The sequence below is a fragment of the Nasonia vitripennis genome, chromosome 2 (assembly GCF_009193385.2).
Source record: "Nasonia vitripennis strain AsymCx chromosome 2, Nvit_psr_1.1, whole genome shotgun sequence".
Taxonomy (NCBI): Eukaryota; Metazoa; Arthropoda; class Insecta; order Hymenoptera; family Pteromalidae; genus Nasonia; species Nasonia vitripennis.
In genome coordinates this window covers 22297712-22314126 of record NC_045758.1, presented here as the reverse complement: position 1 = coordinate 22314126, position 16415 = coordinate 22297712, and the positions used below count along the sequence as shown (strand labels likewise).

Genomic DNA, 16415 nt, shown 5'->3' with positions numbered 1-16415 from the left:
ATAAGAATATAGCTTTAAATTTCGGTTCACCCTCTACAAGTGATTTGTTGCGCTTCGAAGAGAACATGTATAGAATGAGCGCGTATAGTGAAGAAAGCGGGGATAGAGACCGAGTTAGGCTGCGTCCACAATTGAGCGTATTTAGGGTTTACGTAGAACATAACGTTTTGGGCAGTACTGCCAATCCACTGTAGCAGACTGCAGTTGAAACGAAGGAACACACCTGCTCAAAATTTAACCTATAAAAATGTTTAAATTTGAATTGTATGGTAATAAATTGTAAAATTCTTTTTTTCAAATAAAATTATAAAATTTTATAAGAGAATGTATTATAATAAATTAGTTTCTGATTAAAAAAAAGGTCTACCACTGTCTCAAAAAAGGAAAGGAGAATAAAAAATAACGCACATTTCCAAATGAAAATTTTATTATTAAAATTAGTTAAATAGCATAGGCAATGATTGTATGATTATGTTTAGATTAGAGCATGTTTTATACAACTTAGCCCAAAGTTTTTATCATCAAGAATATCGAATAGTAAAGAGTCATAGAGAACAATTAAACAAAACTGCCCATCGATACTTATTTGCAAGACATCAATTCAAAATGGCTTTTCTGAAGATTGAAGCAATATATTGTAAACCAAATTTAATGTCAAAACTATGTTCAATTAATTATAAATGATATGCTGGACAAAATTTTAGCATGAGCAAAATTTCAAGTTATTTTAAAATAAAATACGTAGGATTCGTCTTTCAGGTTGAAGCTATTAATCGCTTACTTATACAATGAAGAACATAATCATACAATCATTGCCTATGCTATTTAACTAATTTTAATAATAAAATTTTCATTTGGAAATGTGCGTTATTTTTTATTCTCCTTTCCTTTTTTGAGACAGTGGTAGACCTTTTTTTTTAATCAGAAACTAATTTATTATAATACATTCTCTTACAAAATTTTATAATTTTCTTGGAAAAAAGAATTTTACAATTTATTACCATACAATTCAAATTTAAAAATTTTTATAGGTTAAATTTTGAGCAGGTGTGTTCCTTCGTTTCAACTGCAGTCTGCTACAGTGGATTGGCAGTGCTGCCCAAAACGTTATGTTCTACGTAAACCCTAACGTATACGCTCAATTGTGGACGCAGCCGAACTATCCGATGGGGCGTGTCATTCGAACGCAGGTATATACGTGATATACGTGACAAAAGCACGAACACTTCGGTATGATTAAATAAGTAATTGCTGCTTAATAGCTTATTTCGTACGCGATACATGTGGGCGGGTATATTATTTTTTAATGCAAAGTAAGAATAAACACTATATAATTTTGGACTTGTGTAATATGTATGCGTATACCGTCGTACAAGTACAGGTAAGTTTAATCAATATATTATATTTTACAATTTTTTATCACGCAATCAATAATAATTTCTATAAATAATGTGAAAATGATAGATAGATCGAACCTGCGCGAGTATAAGTATGTGTGCGTTCGTTTATCTGAATATGTTTTTTGCATAAGAGCACCGGGAGCGAGCGCGAAGTGTATATAGATGTTTTTTAGCTGATGAATCATAATTTTTATCTTAGAATTCTACTATAGATTGGGTTTGTATAAAGATGTTGGATTGTAGTCGAAGCATTATTTGCACGAGGGACTGGAAATATGTACACTAGGGTGTCCCAAAAAACACGAACTTTCGAGTAGCAAAAATCTGGACGCAGTCTCATATTTCGGCATAGCAAAAAGTTTGCCTGCATTTTTTCAAAATTTTTAAATTATTTTTAGGCGGCGCTCAAGCTGCTCAAAAGTTGATGAAAGTTTGTGCAATTGAGCCCTCAGCTAAGCAAGTGTTTTGAGGTGACGGCGATAATCACCTTCAGCTAAGCCGACCCTTGGGATGCGTTTTCGGCTCTATCCTATAAAAAATGTATGGCCAGTCCAAAAATATTTTTACTCTTACAATAATTTTGTACAATATTTTTTTTTTACAATATTTTTGTACAATAATTTTTTATTTATTTCCGCAAATATGTTTTTTTTTATCAAACAATAATTGATTTTAAAGAATATTTGTAAACAATGATATTTTTTATTTAACTAATATTTGTCAAAAATATATAGAGAGATTCATAGCTGACAATCCCATAGAAATACCGGAAAGCATGATCGTGAAAATTTTGACCTGAGTGACCGTCCCGACCCAAGCCCTAAAGTTTTTGCCTATACGGATCCATTTCAGCTCTTTATTGTCCCGGGCAAGGTGCTAGCTCGAAATGTCGGTCAAACGAAAATATTTTTGGAATGAAAAAAAGCCTATAAAATATTCCTAGGTGAATGATTGTTGACAAAGAGTTAAACTTCAGTAAAGTGAAAATCTTAGTTCCGTTACTTAATATTTGTGGGCTCTAAATATAGCAAAAATGGCTGTTTTTATCGTTGAATATCTCAGCTTTGAACAAGCCTATTTTAATGAAATTCAGTTCTATGATATTCTGAATTGATAGGCAGCACGTAGACAAAAAATAATTGACCTCACTACATTACATCATGCTTAAAAAAATTCGAAGCATCAGACCGTTCTTTTTTTAAATAGGTTTTACATTTAAAATCTTTGTGAGGCTTGAGCGGTGCAAAAAATAATTTAAAAATTCTGAAAAAGATGCAGGCTAAATTTTTGCTATGCCGGAATATGAGACTGCATCAAGATTTTTGCTATTCGAAAGTTCGTGTTTTTTGGGACATCCTAATGTACACTGTACTGTAGTACATGTATTCGGAAAAAGAAGGTTTATACAAAGTTTTCATGTACACTCGATACTAAAATATTATTGTTAAAATATAAACATAATGTAGGATACTATAACATTCAAAATACCAATCATATTGTGGGATTCGTGGTGTACAGGGTGCATTGAATAAAGAGAAGTGGAATAAACTGAATGTATATTGTAGAATAGTCGATAATGGTTACACTTTGAAATAATATGGTTAGGTATAATAGATACTGATTCGCTCGTTGTCTAGGGCTCTTCTCTCGTTCGAGGTCACGCTGGGACTGCTGCCCTCCGGCGCTGGCTGCGACGCCTCAGCTCCCTCGGTAGTTCGAGGGGGGGGGGGTGAGGGTAGCTTGGCGGGGGAGGACTAGCTAGGATCGAGCGGCGGACTTCCCTCACACTTACTGTTTCTCACACGTACACGCTTACGTACAATCGCGCAGTCTCTCTCTCTCTCTCTCTCTCTCTCTCTCTCTTACACGCATACACACACATACTCTACGCACACATTCCCACAATATTATCCATGGGATATTATTACCAATTTCGAGCAAAAACAACACGATTCGAGGCTATGGGAAGGGAGGCGGTAGCAGTGAAAGAAGATATAGAATACGCTAAGACAACATCAGGGATAAACCACGCCTCCGAGAGATCAACCTCCTTTTCCTTTCTCTTCCAGCCGCCGATAAAATGGTTCAAATATCGTATAAAAGGATAATATTCAATATCGTCGCGTGCATTTACAATATCAATCGAAATTGATTATTGTTTCACTCCATTGTTGGTAAAATTTTTATTTGCTTTTCATTCATTTAAACACGCAGAGAAATATATTTTAATCTGGAAATCTGGATATCTGGATATCTGGAAAACTATGATACACATGGAAAAAGTAAAATCTGTTGCAGATTCGTGTCGACGCTCTCTATCGATCTGCGCAGTCTAAATGTAAAAAGTTTTGTTTTTAAGGTTAAGAAATCGGTTTCTGTTTGTACATCAAAAACTAGTGGGTTTGGTGCCGAAAAGAACAAATGTTTGAGGGGTTGATAATTATATGATTAAACGAACTTACCTGTAAGTAAAGTTCTATCATAATTGTATGAAGTGCCTCTTCCGAAATGATCACACGTAGTCAGCCCCAGCCCCCCAGCGACGTTGCCAAAATTTTAACGCGTTCTCGTAGAGAAGAAGAGAAAATTCGTTATCCCGTGAGATGGCGCTGCTTGTTGCGTCGCCTCGTTTCGGGTCCGTCTCCCGCGCTGCCTCATTTCTTCAAAGCTCTGCCGTAACATCTGTAGATTCGGGTCTCAAGATTCGTTTCTTGAGAAAAGGGTGAAACAAAGGGTGGAACTGATCATTTCGGAAGAGGCGCTTCATACAATTATGATAGAACTTCACTTACAGGTAAGTTCGTTTAATCATATAATTGTATTGAGTAGATAGGCTATAGGCATACCAAAACATAGGCATACTAAAACACCCCCTCTCCTCCCAAAGTGTTTTGGTACCCGATGGAAGAGTGGGAATGGTTCTCCCTCTTTTCCGCATACTAAAACACTCCCTCTCCTTTCAAAGTGTTTTGGTACCCGATGGAAGAGTGGGAATGGTTCTCCCTCTTTTCCGCATACTAAAACACTCCCTCTCCTTTCAAAGTGTTTTGGTACCCAATGGACGAGTGGGAATGGTTCTCCCTCTTTCCCCATACCAGAAAACTCCCTTTCCTCTCAAGAGTGGGATGGATCTCCCTCTCTCCCGCACACGAAAACACTTCCACTCTAAGTGATTTGCTAACCGATGAAAAAGTGTACTCCCTCTCTCAAATATGTTTTTGGAATGCCTATAGCGTTCTCTAATTTTCTGTTTCACGGATTAAAAATCAATCCTTATTGACGCGTGTAAGACATCCTCGAACCGATGCCGATTTCGGGATTAGCTTTTGAGGAAAATGTGGGCGTGTACCGTAGAAAAAGATAATCCTTTGAGGTGTTTGCTTTCTTACACACCTGTTTCACGGATTAGAAATCAATCCTTACTGACGCGTGTAAGGCATCCTCGAACCGATGCCGATTTCGGGATTAGCTTTTGAGGAAAATGTGGGCGTGTACCGTAGAAAAAGATAATCCTTTGAGGTATTTGCTTTCTTACACACCTGTTTCACGGATTAGAAATCAATCCTTACTGACGCGTGTAAGGCATCCTCGAACCGATGCCGATTTCGGGATTAGCTTTTGAGGAAAATGTGGGCGTGTACCGTAGAAAAAGATAATCCTTTGAGATGTTTGCTTTCTTACAAACCTGTTTCACGGATTAGAAATCAATCCTTACTGACGCGTGTAAGGCATCCTCGAACCGATGCCAATTTCGGGATTAGCTTTTGAGGAAAATGTGGGCGTGTACCGTAGAAAAAGATAATCCTTTGAGGTGTTTGCTTTCTTACACACCTGTTTCACGGATTAGAAATCAATCCTTATTGACGCGTGTAAGGCATCCTCGAACCGATGCCAATTTCAGGATTAGCTTTTGAGGAAAATGTGGGTGTGTACCGGGTGCGCACACCGACATCCTTTGCTCAGGTGGTTGACAATGCAGCATGGTATACTGATCGATGCCCTTTAGTTTTAGAATAAGCGTTACACCTTTCATACGAATGCTGCGTATTGCTTTGGAGAAAAAATGTGGGCGTGTGCAGGTTGATGCGCACGCCAAGGACCCCGCTCAGGTGGTAGACAATGAAGCATTGTATAGTGATCAGTTACACCTCTCATGCGAAAGCTTCATATTCCTTTTGAGAAAAATGCAGGCGTGTGCAGGTCGAATAAGAAATTAATCCTTATTGCTGTGTAAGGCATCCTCAGACCGTTGCCAATTTTTGGAATGAGCGATATGTTTCTCTTGAAAACGTGGGTGTGTGCAGGTTGGTGAAGTGATGAACCCTCAAAGCTGTTTTCCACGTTAGAGATAATTTTCGCACACACTTGAAACTGACGATTCTTGAAGAGATAATCTTACGCTCAATCTCTCTCTCTCCCTCCAAGAAAGCGTAGGTGTGCACTCGAGTGATTGAGGGATGGTCAAATTTTGTTGAGAGGGAGGAGATTTTAAAAATTCCGGTGGGAAGTGTCTAAGGGAGGTTCTATGAGAAGAAAGTGGAAATTTTTCGGCAATTCGAAGGACTTTTGGCAATTGAAGTGGAAAGGGAAGCTTCGCTGTCCACCGTATTTAAGGACCCGGTGCATGCTTCGTCAGTCAATTCACTCCTCGTTTCCAAGTTCATTCGACAAAATAGTGAAAAGTGTTCTCCCGCCTTCGAGTATAACCCCTCAAGATACACCGGAGTCAGGATTTTTCTTGCAAGCTGACAAGAAAATGTCACCGAAGAAGCTAAATTCACCAATGCAGCCTTCTCGAAGCCGACGGAGTCTGCAGGTCGCCCAGGAGCGTATACGTTGGCTGGTCGCCAACGCGCCAACTCTCCTAACAATGCTCGACTACGTCTCCTGGGCAATGGACGTGGTCGAAACACGTAAGTGAATTTTTTTTTTTTATTATACTATTCAAAAGTTTTTTTCTTTAAATTAATTTATTAAAATTTTTTTAATGTTGCAGTGCCACAACCACCAAATGCTGCTTTGCAGCAATTAGCATCGCGACGATCTCCGACGGCTGACCTGCCACGACGATCTCCGGCGGCTAACCTGCCACGACGATCCCCGGTGGCTGACCTACCACAACGATCCCCGGTGGCTGACCAGCCTCGACGATCCTCGACGGCTGAGCAGCCGCAGAGATCTTCGACGGCTGAGCAGCCGCAGAGATCTTCGACGGCTGAGCATCCTCGACGATCCTCGGCGGCTGACCCGACGCAGCGATCTCCGACGGCTGACCCGCCACGGCGATCCCCAATGGCTGAGCAGCCTCAGAGATCTTCGACGGCTGAGCATCCTCGACGATCCTCGGCGGCTAATCCGGCGCAGCGATCCCCAATGGCTGAGCAGCCTCGGCGATCTTTGACGGCTGAGCAGCCTCGACAATCTTCGGTGACCCGAAGAAGACGGTCTCGGTCGAGCTCAAGTTCTAGCTCGAGTTCGAGCTCGAGTTCGAGCTCTAGTTTGAGCTCTAGTTCGAGCTCCAGCTCTAGCGGAACATGTACATCTGTTAAAAGTATACGCGATCTCAAGCCGATTCCTAAGATCGCGTCCTCGAATATGAAGAGAAAAGTAAATGGTAAAAAATATTAAATTTATTCTTAAAATTATATAACTTTATTTAAAAAAATGCTAATCTGTTTTTTTATTGTTAAAGATCAAAAAGGCAACGAGCAGAAGAAGAAAAAGGTAGGAGAGAGAGAGACGTCACCAAAACCAGGAACATCTACAATGACTTCAGGTAAAAAAATGCTTTAACTATAAATTAGTTTTATTTTGTATACAATAAATTTATTTTTTGTTTGCTTTTATTTTTCAGAGGTTACGAGACCAGTACCGAGACGTGGTATTTTGCAATTAAAAAGGACTGATAGTAAACAGCAGCAGCAACAACAGCAACAGCAGCAGCAACAACAGCAGCAGCAACAGCAGCAGCCACAGCAACACCAGCAACAGCAGCAGCAACAGCAGCAGCAACAGCAGCAGCAACATCAGCAACAGCAACAGCAGCAGCCACAGCAACAGCAGCAACAGCCGTCACAGCAACAACAGCAACCTCAGCAGCAACAACAACGCAATTTACCGCGGATTATAGATGATGAGATAATAATAGATCACATCAATGTAAACAAAATTTACAAAAATTATTAAAAAAAATAAATTTAAAGAATTGTGGACACCTCATCGTTTATTAAAACTTTGAGTTTTCCCAAATTTATTTAGAAAATTTAAAAATTGTAAAATATTTCAGAAAATTTAGATATGATTTTTAAATTGATATACTCTGCTCTTTGTCTTCCTTTTAGTGTAAATAAATAAATAAATTGACTATATGTTAAGATAAATTTCAATCCCTTTTCAACATTTTTTTTTTGTTTTAAAAGATAAAAAAGAATCGTAAGAATTATAATTTTTTTTAAATTATTTTATTTAATCATTTTTTTTTTTCATAATACATTTTAATCAACTTCGTCTTGACTAAATTTTCCAGACAAATAATTTAATAACCATGCTCTTATTGAAAGAGCATTATGGACGGCACATGCTGGTTTTCTTCTAATAGAAAGTTGATGGTGCAAGCAAAAGTAATTTTTATTACTTTTTATGTTCTCCAGTGGAGGGCATCCGAGATCTTCGACATTGGATATTAGACTGAAAAAAAAAAATGTGGATAAATTGAAGTATCAAGAGCATGGAAAAAAACTGAAGGAAAGTATAAATACTTACGTATTCGGCAAATAATTTTTTAACCACGGTGCTTTCTGTTCTCCTTTAACGAATATTTTTTTAACACCTCGCGTAAAGATTTGTAAGACTTGTTGAAGTCGATGGTATGGAATGTCACCAGAATTCCATTCGATTCCATGATAACTTTTTTCTAGCCAATGAATCATACATTTTTCTTCCTCGGTAAGTTCTTCCCACGGCATAGGAGACTTGAAGAGGTAAGCAGTTGGTAAAGCTGTTTTTTTTACGTTGAGGAAACTAATTTCCTTGAAAATAAAAGTATCCACAGCAATTCTTTGAAATCCTTGAATGTCAACAATATAAACATTTTCTTCTGGATATTTCAGTATGGTATTTTCGAACATCTTTTTGTATTCACACATTGTAGTCATCTTGGAGCTTTGTAGAGTTAGAATTTCAGTAAGAAGTATGGATTGAAAATGAACAGATGACTTTCCTCACCCTGGTTTATATAAGAAGAAACTCCACCTTATGATTTTTTACAATTGGATGCTTAAAAGAAGCACAGGCCCTGATTGGATGGGTCTGAAAGACGATTTCTCATTGGTCTAAAAGTAGAAAATTCACCTCTTCCCAAGAAAAACCACCCCTCCCTAAGAAAATTCACCCCCCCCCCCTCAACATATCTTGCTCCTCAGCTTTTCTATTCAGAAGATGACGCTTCTCATTGGATCAGACATAAAAAAATCCACCTCTTCTTTCATGGTCTTCCCTATATAAAGGGAAACTTTACTTTGAGCAGCAGTCTTCGTCTACTACTACTTCTACTACTACTACTACCACAGTACACAAAACTAGTCCTTTTTTCGTTTACGAGTCTGTGAGTGTTACTTTAAGTTGGAAAAAGTAAATATGGCTTCAATTCAACTTTTCGAACGTCTTGTCGAAGTAGTGCGTGATACTTCACGAAATATACACGGAATGAGCAATAATGATATTCATTATTGGCTAGACATGTGCAATTCTACAATAAAGGAATTGAACGAAAAAATCAATAAATCTAATCTTTCAAGAGGAGAAAAGCAGAAATATCAAACTTGTATGACACATCTTTCATGTGTGCAAGTTCAACTCGAACAACATCTTCAGCAAGGAGGAAGTCTACAATCGGAAGAAACTGAAGCTAGAGTTGAGTGGCGTGATGTAGAATCAGCTTTTCAAAATCGAATTAGAACAGGTGTAGTTGTAAATATAAAGCATGTGGACATTCTAAGTTTTTTTAACGATGCGCAAAAGCTTTTCAAGGTTAAAGTAGAAGATTGCTTGAAGGAATATAACGCTGTAAAAATAAATTCTGACTTTATCGCAGAATTTTCTATGCAGAAAAATGGAGAGGAAACAACTGACATTAAATATTTTACAAGTGAAAGTGTTACAGCATTCATGTCAACGAATTTGGAAGAATGGTTTAAAGATCATATCAAAGAACCTATTCTCACCCAGCTTGAAGAATTTCAGGAGAAAGATTCTGGCTGGACCCTGACGAGTATTATCAGTTTGTGTATCAATATGAAAAAATATTCTCCAATCAAGGGGAGTTCCTTCATTCCACTTCCAAAGTTTATAGAAAAGAAAAAGGCATGTGTTAATATTCGTAATAATGATAATCAGTGTTTCAAGTATGCTATACTTTCAGCATTGCATCCTAGTGAAACTAATCCCAATAGAGTTAATCAATATCGTATGTATGAGAACGAGCTGAACTTTGGTGATATAGAATTTCCAGTCAAACTTAAAGATGTACCAAAATTTGAAAAATTAAATGATATTTCAGTAAATGTATACATGTTAAAAAAGTATAATGAAAAGTTTGAAGTATCGCCATGCCATATTACAAAAGAAAAGAAAGAAAAACATGTAAATCTACTCCTCATTCAAGATTTTTACATAGATGAAAATGAAGAAAATAATCATGATGTTGGCGGAAGCCTGCCTAAATACCACTACGTTTGGATTAAGTATCTGTCTCGAATTTTAAGCTCTCAATTAAGCAAATCTCATGTAAAATCATACCACTGCGAAAGGTGTTTACAAATTTTTTACTGTAAAGAAAGGGTGGAAATGCACGAAAATTATTGCAAAAATATAAATAAATGTCGAATTAATTTGCCCGACTTTAAGAATAACATTCTTAAATTTGAAGATTATAATAAAAGTGAAAAAGTTCCTTTTGTTATTTATGCAGATTTCGAATGTTTGTTAAAGCCTACTGAAAATGAAAATGCTTTTCAGCTTCATGAAGCATATAGCATAGGCTATTATATAAAGTGCAGCTTTGATGACAGTTTATCTGTTTATAAATCATACAGACAAAAAAATGAAGATGAAGAGACACCGGCAAAATGGTTTGTTCGAGAATTGAAAGGAATTAGTGAAAAGATTGATCTACTATACAAAAATCCAAAACCAATGAGACTTACAGATCTAGAAGAATTATCTTTTCGGGGGTCAACTGTTTGTCATATATGTCGAAAGCCTATTAAAAATGATGAACTCGCAGTACGAGACCATTGTCATCTAACAGGACGGTACGTTAGTTTTTAATGTATACAAATATTTGACTTTAATGCTGTACAACATGTAAGACATTTTTTTTCTATTTAGTTTCAGAGGGGCAGCTCACAATTCATGCAATTTAAATTACAAGGATTCGAGGTTTGTGCCGGTTATCTTTCATAACCTCAATTATGACACACACTTCATTTTGAAAGAGATTGCTACTTCTACAATAATGACTGGACGAGTATCTCTGATACCTCACAACAAAGAAAAATATATTTCATTTACGAAGTTTATAGATGACTGTGACATCAGTTTTAGATTTATTGATTCATGGCGTTTTTTACCATCATCGTTGGAAAAGCTTGCATCATATTTGGAAACAGTGCCGATAGCAGTAAATGAGTTCAAAACTGATGGATTTACAGATGAGCAAATCAATCTTCTGAGACGAAAAGGTGTATTTCCATATGATTTCGTAGATGGATTGGACAAGTTGATGACTACAAAACTGCCAGAAAAGAATGAGTTTTACAATAAACTAACAGATTCTCACATTATTGATGAAGACTATCATCATGCTGTTACAGTGTGGAATATGTTTTCTACAAGAACTTTGGGTGAATATTCTGATTTGTACTTGAAAACAGATGTTTTATTATTAGCTGACGTCTTTGAAAGTTTTCGAGAGACATCACTGAAAGCGTATAGTTTATGTCCTACACACTTTTACACGACTCCAGGTCTCACATTTTCAGCAGCTCTAAAAATGACAAAAGTGGAATTGGAGCTTCTCACAGATATAGATATGCTGATGTTTATTGAAGCAGGCATTCGAGGAGGAATAAGTCAATGTTGCAATCGGTATGCTAAGGCAAACAATCCCTACATGGGATCATCATATGATAAGAAGCAGAAAACGAAGACGCTCTTATATTTTGATATTAATAATCTTTATGGATGGGCCATGGTGCAGTATTTACCAGTGGGAAAATTCAAATGGATTGAATATGAAACAAATTCAAATTTTTTCAATGCACCACCAGACTCTGATACAGGCTACTTTGCTGAAGTAGATTTAGAGTATCCTGAAGAAATACATGATGATCATCAAGATTTGCCTTTTTGTGCAGAGCATCGTACACCCCCTGGCTCAAAGCAGAAGAAACTGCTGACTACTTTGAACGATAAGAAAAGGTATGTCATTCATTATCTTGCGTTAAAACAGGTACTAGATAATGGACTTCGACTTAAAAAAGTGCATAGGATTCTGAGTTTTGAGCAGAAGCCTTGGCTCAAACCATATGTTGAATTTAATACAGAGAAGAGAAAGCAGGCCAAGAATGAGTTTGAGAAGCTTTTCTACAAGTTATTAATTAATGCAGTATATGGTAAGTGCATCGAGCGAGAACGATCTCGCGTTGATGTGCGATTAGTGAATAAATTTACTGGTCGATATGGAGCAGAAGCACGTATAGCTCAACCAAATTTTCATAGTTGTGCTATCTTTGATGAAAATTTGGTTGCTATACAGCTAAAGAGAACAAGTATTACAATTAAAAAACCAATATACGTTGGTCTCAGCATTCTCGATATGTCTAAAACATTGTTATACGATTTTCATTATTCGTATATGAAGCGGCGACTTGGGGAAAAATGTAAACTCCTTTACACCGACACAGATAGTCTAATATATGAAGTTGATGACGTGGATATGTATAAAATAATGAAAGAAGACTTGCACAAATTTGATACTTCTGATTACAAAGAGAACAATCAATTTGGAATTCCACGTGTCAATAAAAAAGTGCCTGGATTAATGAAAGATGAATGCAATGGCAAGATTATGACAGAATTTATTGGTTTACGTAGCAAAATGTATAGTATTTTGATAGATGGATCTGAGACTGTGAAAAAAGCCAAAGGCATAAAGTCAAGTGTTGTGAAGAAAACAATCACGTTCGAAGATTATCGAAAATGTCTTGAAGAACAAATTATTGTTAAACGTGAGCAGTGCAACATTCGCTCTAAATTACACATAGTGCATACTGAAAAACAGAACAAAATAGCACTAAGTCCGCATGATGATAAAAGATACTTATTACCTCATAGCACAGACACTTTGCCTTGGGGTCATTACCGAATTATTGAGGAGCAGATGGCACTGGCTGTAAGTCAAATGGAGGAGGATGAAAAAATGGCTGATACAAGAGGAGAAAGAGTGGGGGAGATGGAATTGGAGAAGGGGTATGAAGCGACCAATACTAAAGAAGAAAGCGAGAGAGCAATGGAGAGGGGGAGCGAATTGTCCAATGAAAACAGTGCAGCACGAGTGGGGATGACACTTTATGGCGATACAGGCGAACAAATCTTTATAGAATACGATGTTTGTGAGGAGCTAATGCACGAATGGAATCCATCGATGGAGGGGGCATCTTCCAATAGAAGAGATATTCTACAAGAGGCTATGGAAGGGGCAGACATCGTGGTGGGGAATGGGCTATATGAACCGACGCACCACGGTGAAAAGCACATTCGAGCAGTCGAGCTTGAAAATTACCTACCTTTGGAGAAGAAACCAAGACTCACTTAACATTTTCAAGTAAGTTCATAGCTGATTCTCACTATTTTTTTTTTTTTGTTCTCAAAGAAAATCTTTTCTCTAACACACAAATTCTTATTTTTTTCACGTTTCAGAATGGATCTATCTGCACTTAACAAAATTGCTGAGCGCGAGTTCTTGCCTAAGAAGAAAGTCACGGACTTAGAAAAAGATCATGAGTACATGGTGACTGCACTCAAGGAGGTGAAGACTAGATTCGGCACGAAGATCGTGGCTGAGATTGATGACAGCTTTCAAATATTTCTGCCAGAAAAGATCTCATCAGCAATCTTGAAAGATCAAGAACTTTTCAATAATCTTTCAAACACAGCAAATAAACTTAGTTTATTTATAACATATCAGGGTGGAACTTCTTTTAAGTTCACCACATGCTAAAATAATGAAATACAAAGACTGATAATTATTAAATACTATTTATTTGTTAAAACTACAATTCACATGAATAAAAATACATTATTAAATATAATAACAATTGCTTTCTTATTTTTTAGAACCTTGAATAATTTATACAATCTCATTTTTATCTATCCAACTATTGTGATCGCTACTGAATCCTAACCATTTAACATATACGCGTTTACCACTTTTCTTTAAAACTTTTTCTACTAAATAAATTTCCGGATACATAGTTTTATGAATTTCCGTTTCATAAAAGCCACCAGAGACGGGTTTATCATAATAATCTTTGAGGTGGTAAGTTACTGGATCTGTTTTTACAACTCGCGTTATTGTGAAAATTTCCGTAGACCAATTTGGTGTGTAACCTTTTTCAAAAACATTTTTTAACCTACTTATTCGTACTTTATCTCCTACTTTGAATTTCGGTTCTTTCACTGACGACTTTTCAGTAGGAAAACGTCTCTTGACCTCTCTCTCATTTGCCTGTGTAACATTTTCAGGCTCGATTCCTGTTGTCCGATGTTTTCTCGAATTGTATGCTTTGAGCAAGTTAGGTAGAATATCCAACCATTTATAGCTTCCTTGTTTGCTGAATTCTGTCCACATTGCATTTTTTAACGTTCTATTGAATCGTTCGCATATACTTGCATGAAGATTACTATGTGAAGAGTATAAGTGTATATTGTGCTTCTTCATAAGTTTTTGAAAAATTGAATTGTAAAATTCTTTTCCTTGGTCAGTTTGTAGATTCTTCGGTACTCGTCCTTCTTTCAGTATTGACTTCATAGCTGCAGTAACATCCTGACCACTCTTCGACTTGACTGGCACGGCCCACGCGTACTTTGAAAATATGTCTATGACAGTGAGTAAGTAGCGGAAATCTTTGTTCTCGCTAGCGTAAGGAATCATTTCCACAAGATCACCTTGCCAAGTCTCATCTATTCCGCGTATATCATATTTTCTTCGCTTGTACCTGCGGCGTGCAGCTTTATGCAGCTCTTCAGCTACTTTTTGCTTTTCCATCTTCTTTGATTATAAAATTATTCAATTGACCAATAATATATTCAACGCTTGCGAAATTACGTTGAGAAATATCATTAAGATATTTTAATTTTTTGTCCACATCAGATTTAAGGCTTTCAACTTGCTCCCTATATTGGTCTATAAGTTCACCAATTCCAGTAATTTTAGAAGATATATAATTTACTTCCGTCTGCAGGATAACTTGCAGTGAATGCAAAGTGATTGCATCTTTTGGATTGCGTGGCTCTCCGAGATTACAGAGTCGCTTCTCCTCTAAGTCAAAATCGCCGTCTGATGTAAAATTAAAACCATTTCCTGGAGGCCCGCGACTCACTTGCTGCGAGCTCCCAAGTTTTCTTCCGAACACATCGAGACTCATGGTAGTACTGATGCAAAGAAGAAAGATGCGTATCAATATATATGCCCAGCTTCACACAATTCTTCAATAATTGAATGAATTTCGTTGGTGTGATTGTTATTTCCAGCAGATCGTTCGGCAATCAATAATCGAAGTCGTTCGACAAGCTCATTTGGATCGTCCCAGTAGACAAGATCTATGGAAGAATTTTTCTTAGCTATTTTATATTTAGGTACAAGTCCTCCTCCGCTGCTGTTGTTCTTTTTACGTGGAGTGCTGCGGAACATTGGAGCTAAAATATTCTTATATTTATTACTTCTCGACATTCTTATAGATTCATCTTTGCTGAATTTTTTCCGATGAGCATTTGATGCTTCCAGAATCTTGCGATAATTTTCACGATCTGCTGAACTCAGAAGAAGATCATCCGGATATTTTTTAAATAGCAATTCCATTAGTCCATTCGTTTTAGGATAACTTTCATTTCTGACTTTGACATATTTATCATCAAACTCTATTTCTGAATCACCAATCATATACACTCCATCAACCTTTCGCACTCCGTATATATTGTCAATTGTTCTACGGCTTTTATCTAACAATGATAAAAAATCTTCAGCTGATTCATTTTTTCCACTCGTAGATTTAAATGTAGAATTGGTTATTGTGTTAAAAGCATCATCATCATCATCATCATCATCATAATCATAAACAGTATAATCCATTAAACTTGATTTATTATTATTATTATTTTGATCGTTGAGCAAACTTGATCGATCGATTCTTGTTCGTTTTTTCATTTTCTTACTGCTGTTTTTAACAAAAATGTGATTGGATGGTTGCTGCAGTGGACTTTCACTTTTCATCTCAACAAGTTTTTCAAGTGGTGTGACGACTGGTTTTAGAGTATCGCCGATGACTTTTTCAAAATCATCTTTCTCCTGTTTTAATAAAGTGTATTTTTTTTTAATAGCCTCACGAGCTCGCAAGAGCTCACTAAGAACATTCTTCTCTTTCTTGAAGTCTGACATGCTGACGTGGCGATGTCTACAACTGAACTGCAAGTTTGAGACTCATAATTCCTTTTTTATTGCAAAACAGTCAAATCCTTTTCTGTATCTACCCTCATTCATCGGTCTATCTTTGTCAATGACGATGAATCCATATCTATCATTCTTCCAACATTCAGAACAAAGATTCCGAAATTCATTGAAAGTTAAATCAGTATTCACATGATCTTCATAGATATGTTTAAGATTTACATCATCTTGTCGATAAATTACTAACAAATTGACATTATCCCTAATGAGATGTTTTCCTATATGAGCAT

At 36.7% G+C, this 16415-nt stretch overlaps 2 protein-coding genes across 2 annotated transcripts; both read left to right on the top strand.

The window, feature by feature from the left end:
* Window positions 1–6156: 6156 nt before the first annotated feature.
* Window positions 6157–7296, top strand: LOC116416340 (uncharacterized protein DKFZp434B061-like). The gene is made up of 4 exons (XM_031924261.1): window positions 6157–6313; window positions 6397–7014; window positions 7093–7124; window positions 7255–7296. The coding sequence occupies exons 1-4, from the start codon at window positions 6157–6159 to the stop codon at window positions 7294–7296; spliced, it is 849 nt and encodes a 282-aa protein (XP_031780121.1).
* Window positions 7297–10586: 3290 nt separating this feature from the next.
* On the top strand, window positions 10587–13505 carry LOC116416371. The gene is made up of 3 exons (XM_031924489.1): window positions 10587–10711; window positions 10788–13284; window positions 13380–13505. The coding sequence occupies exons 1-2, from the start codon at window positions 10593–10595 to the stop codon at window positions 13273–13275; spliced, it is 2607 nt and encodes an 868-aa protein (XP_031780349.1). The 5' UTR covers window positions 10587–10592; the 3' UTR covers window positions 13276–13284; window positions 13380–13505.
* Window positions 13506–16415: the final 2910 nt, after the last annotated feature.

Bases quoted from the DNA above. Each gene is read 5' to 3' on its own strand.
- LOC116416340 (XM_031924261.1), top strand. From the start codon at position 6,157: ATGTCACCGAAGAAGCTAAATTCACCAATGCAGCCTTCTCGAAGCCGA. The intron at 6,314-6,396 runs GTAAGTGAATTT...TTAATGTTGCAG, and splicing joins AATGGACGTGGTCGAAACAC to TGCCACAACCACCAAATGCT. The intron at 7,125-7,254 runs GTAGGAGAGAGA...TTTATTTTTCAG, and splicing joins ACGAGCAGAAGAAGAAAAAG to AGGTTACGAGACCAGTACCG.
- LOC116416371 (XM_031924489.1), top strand. From the start codon at position 10,593: ATGAGACTTACAGATCTAGAAGAATTATCTTTTCGGGGGTCAACTGTT. The intron at 10,712-10,787 runs GTACGTTAGTTT...TTTTCTATTTAG, and splicing joins CATTGTCATCTAACAGGACG to TTTCAGAGGGGCAGCTCACA.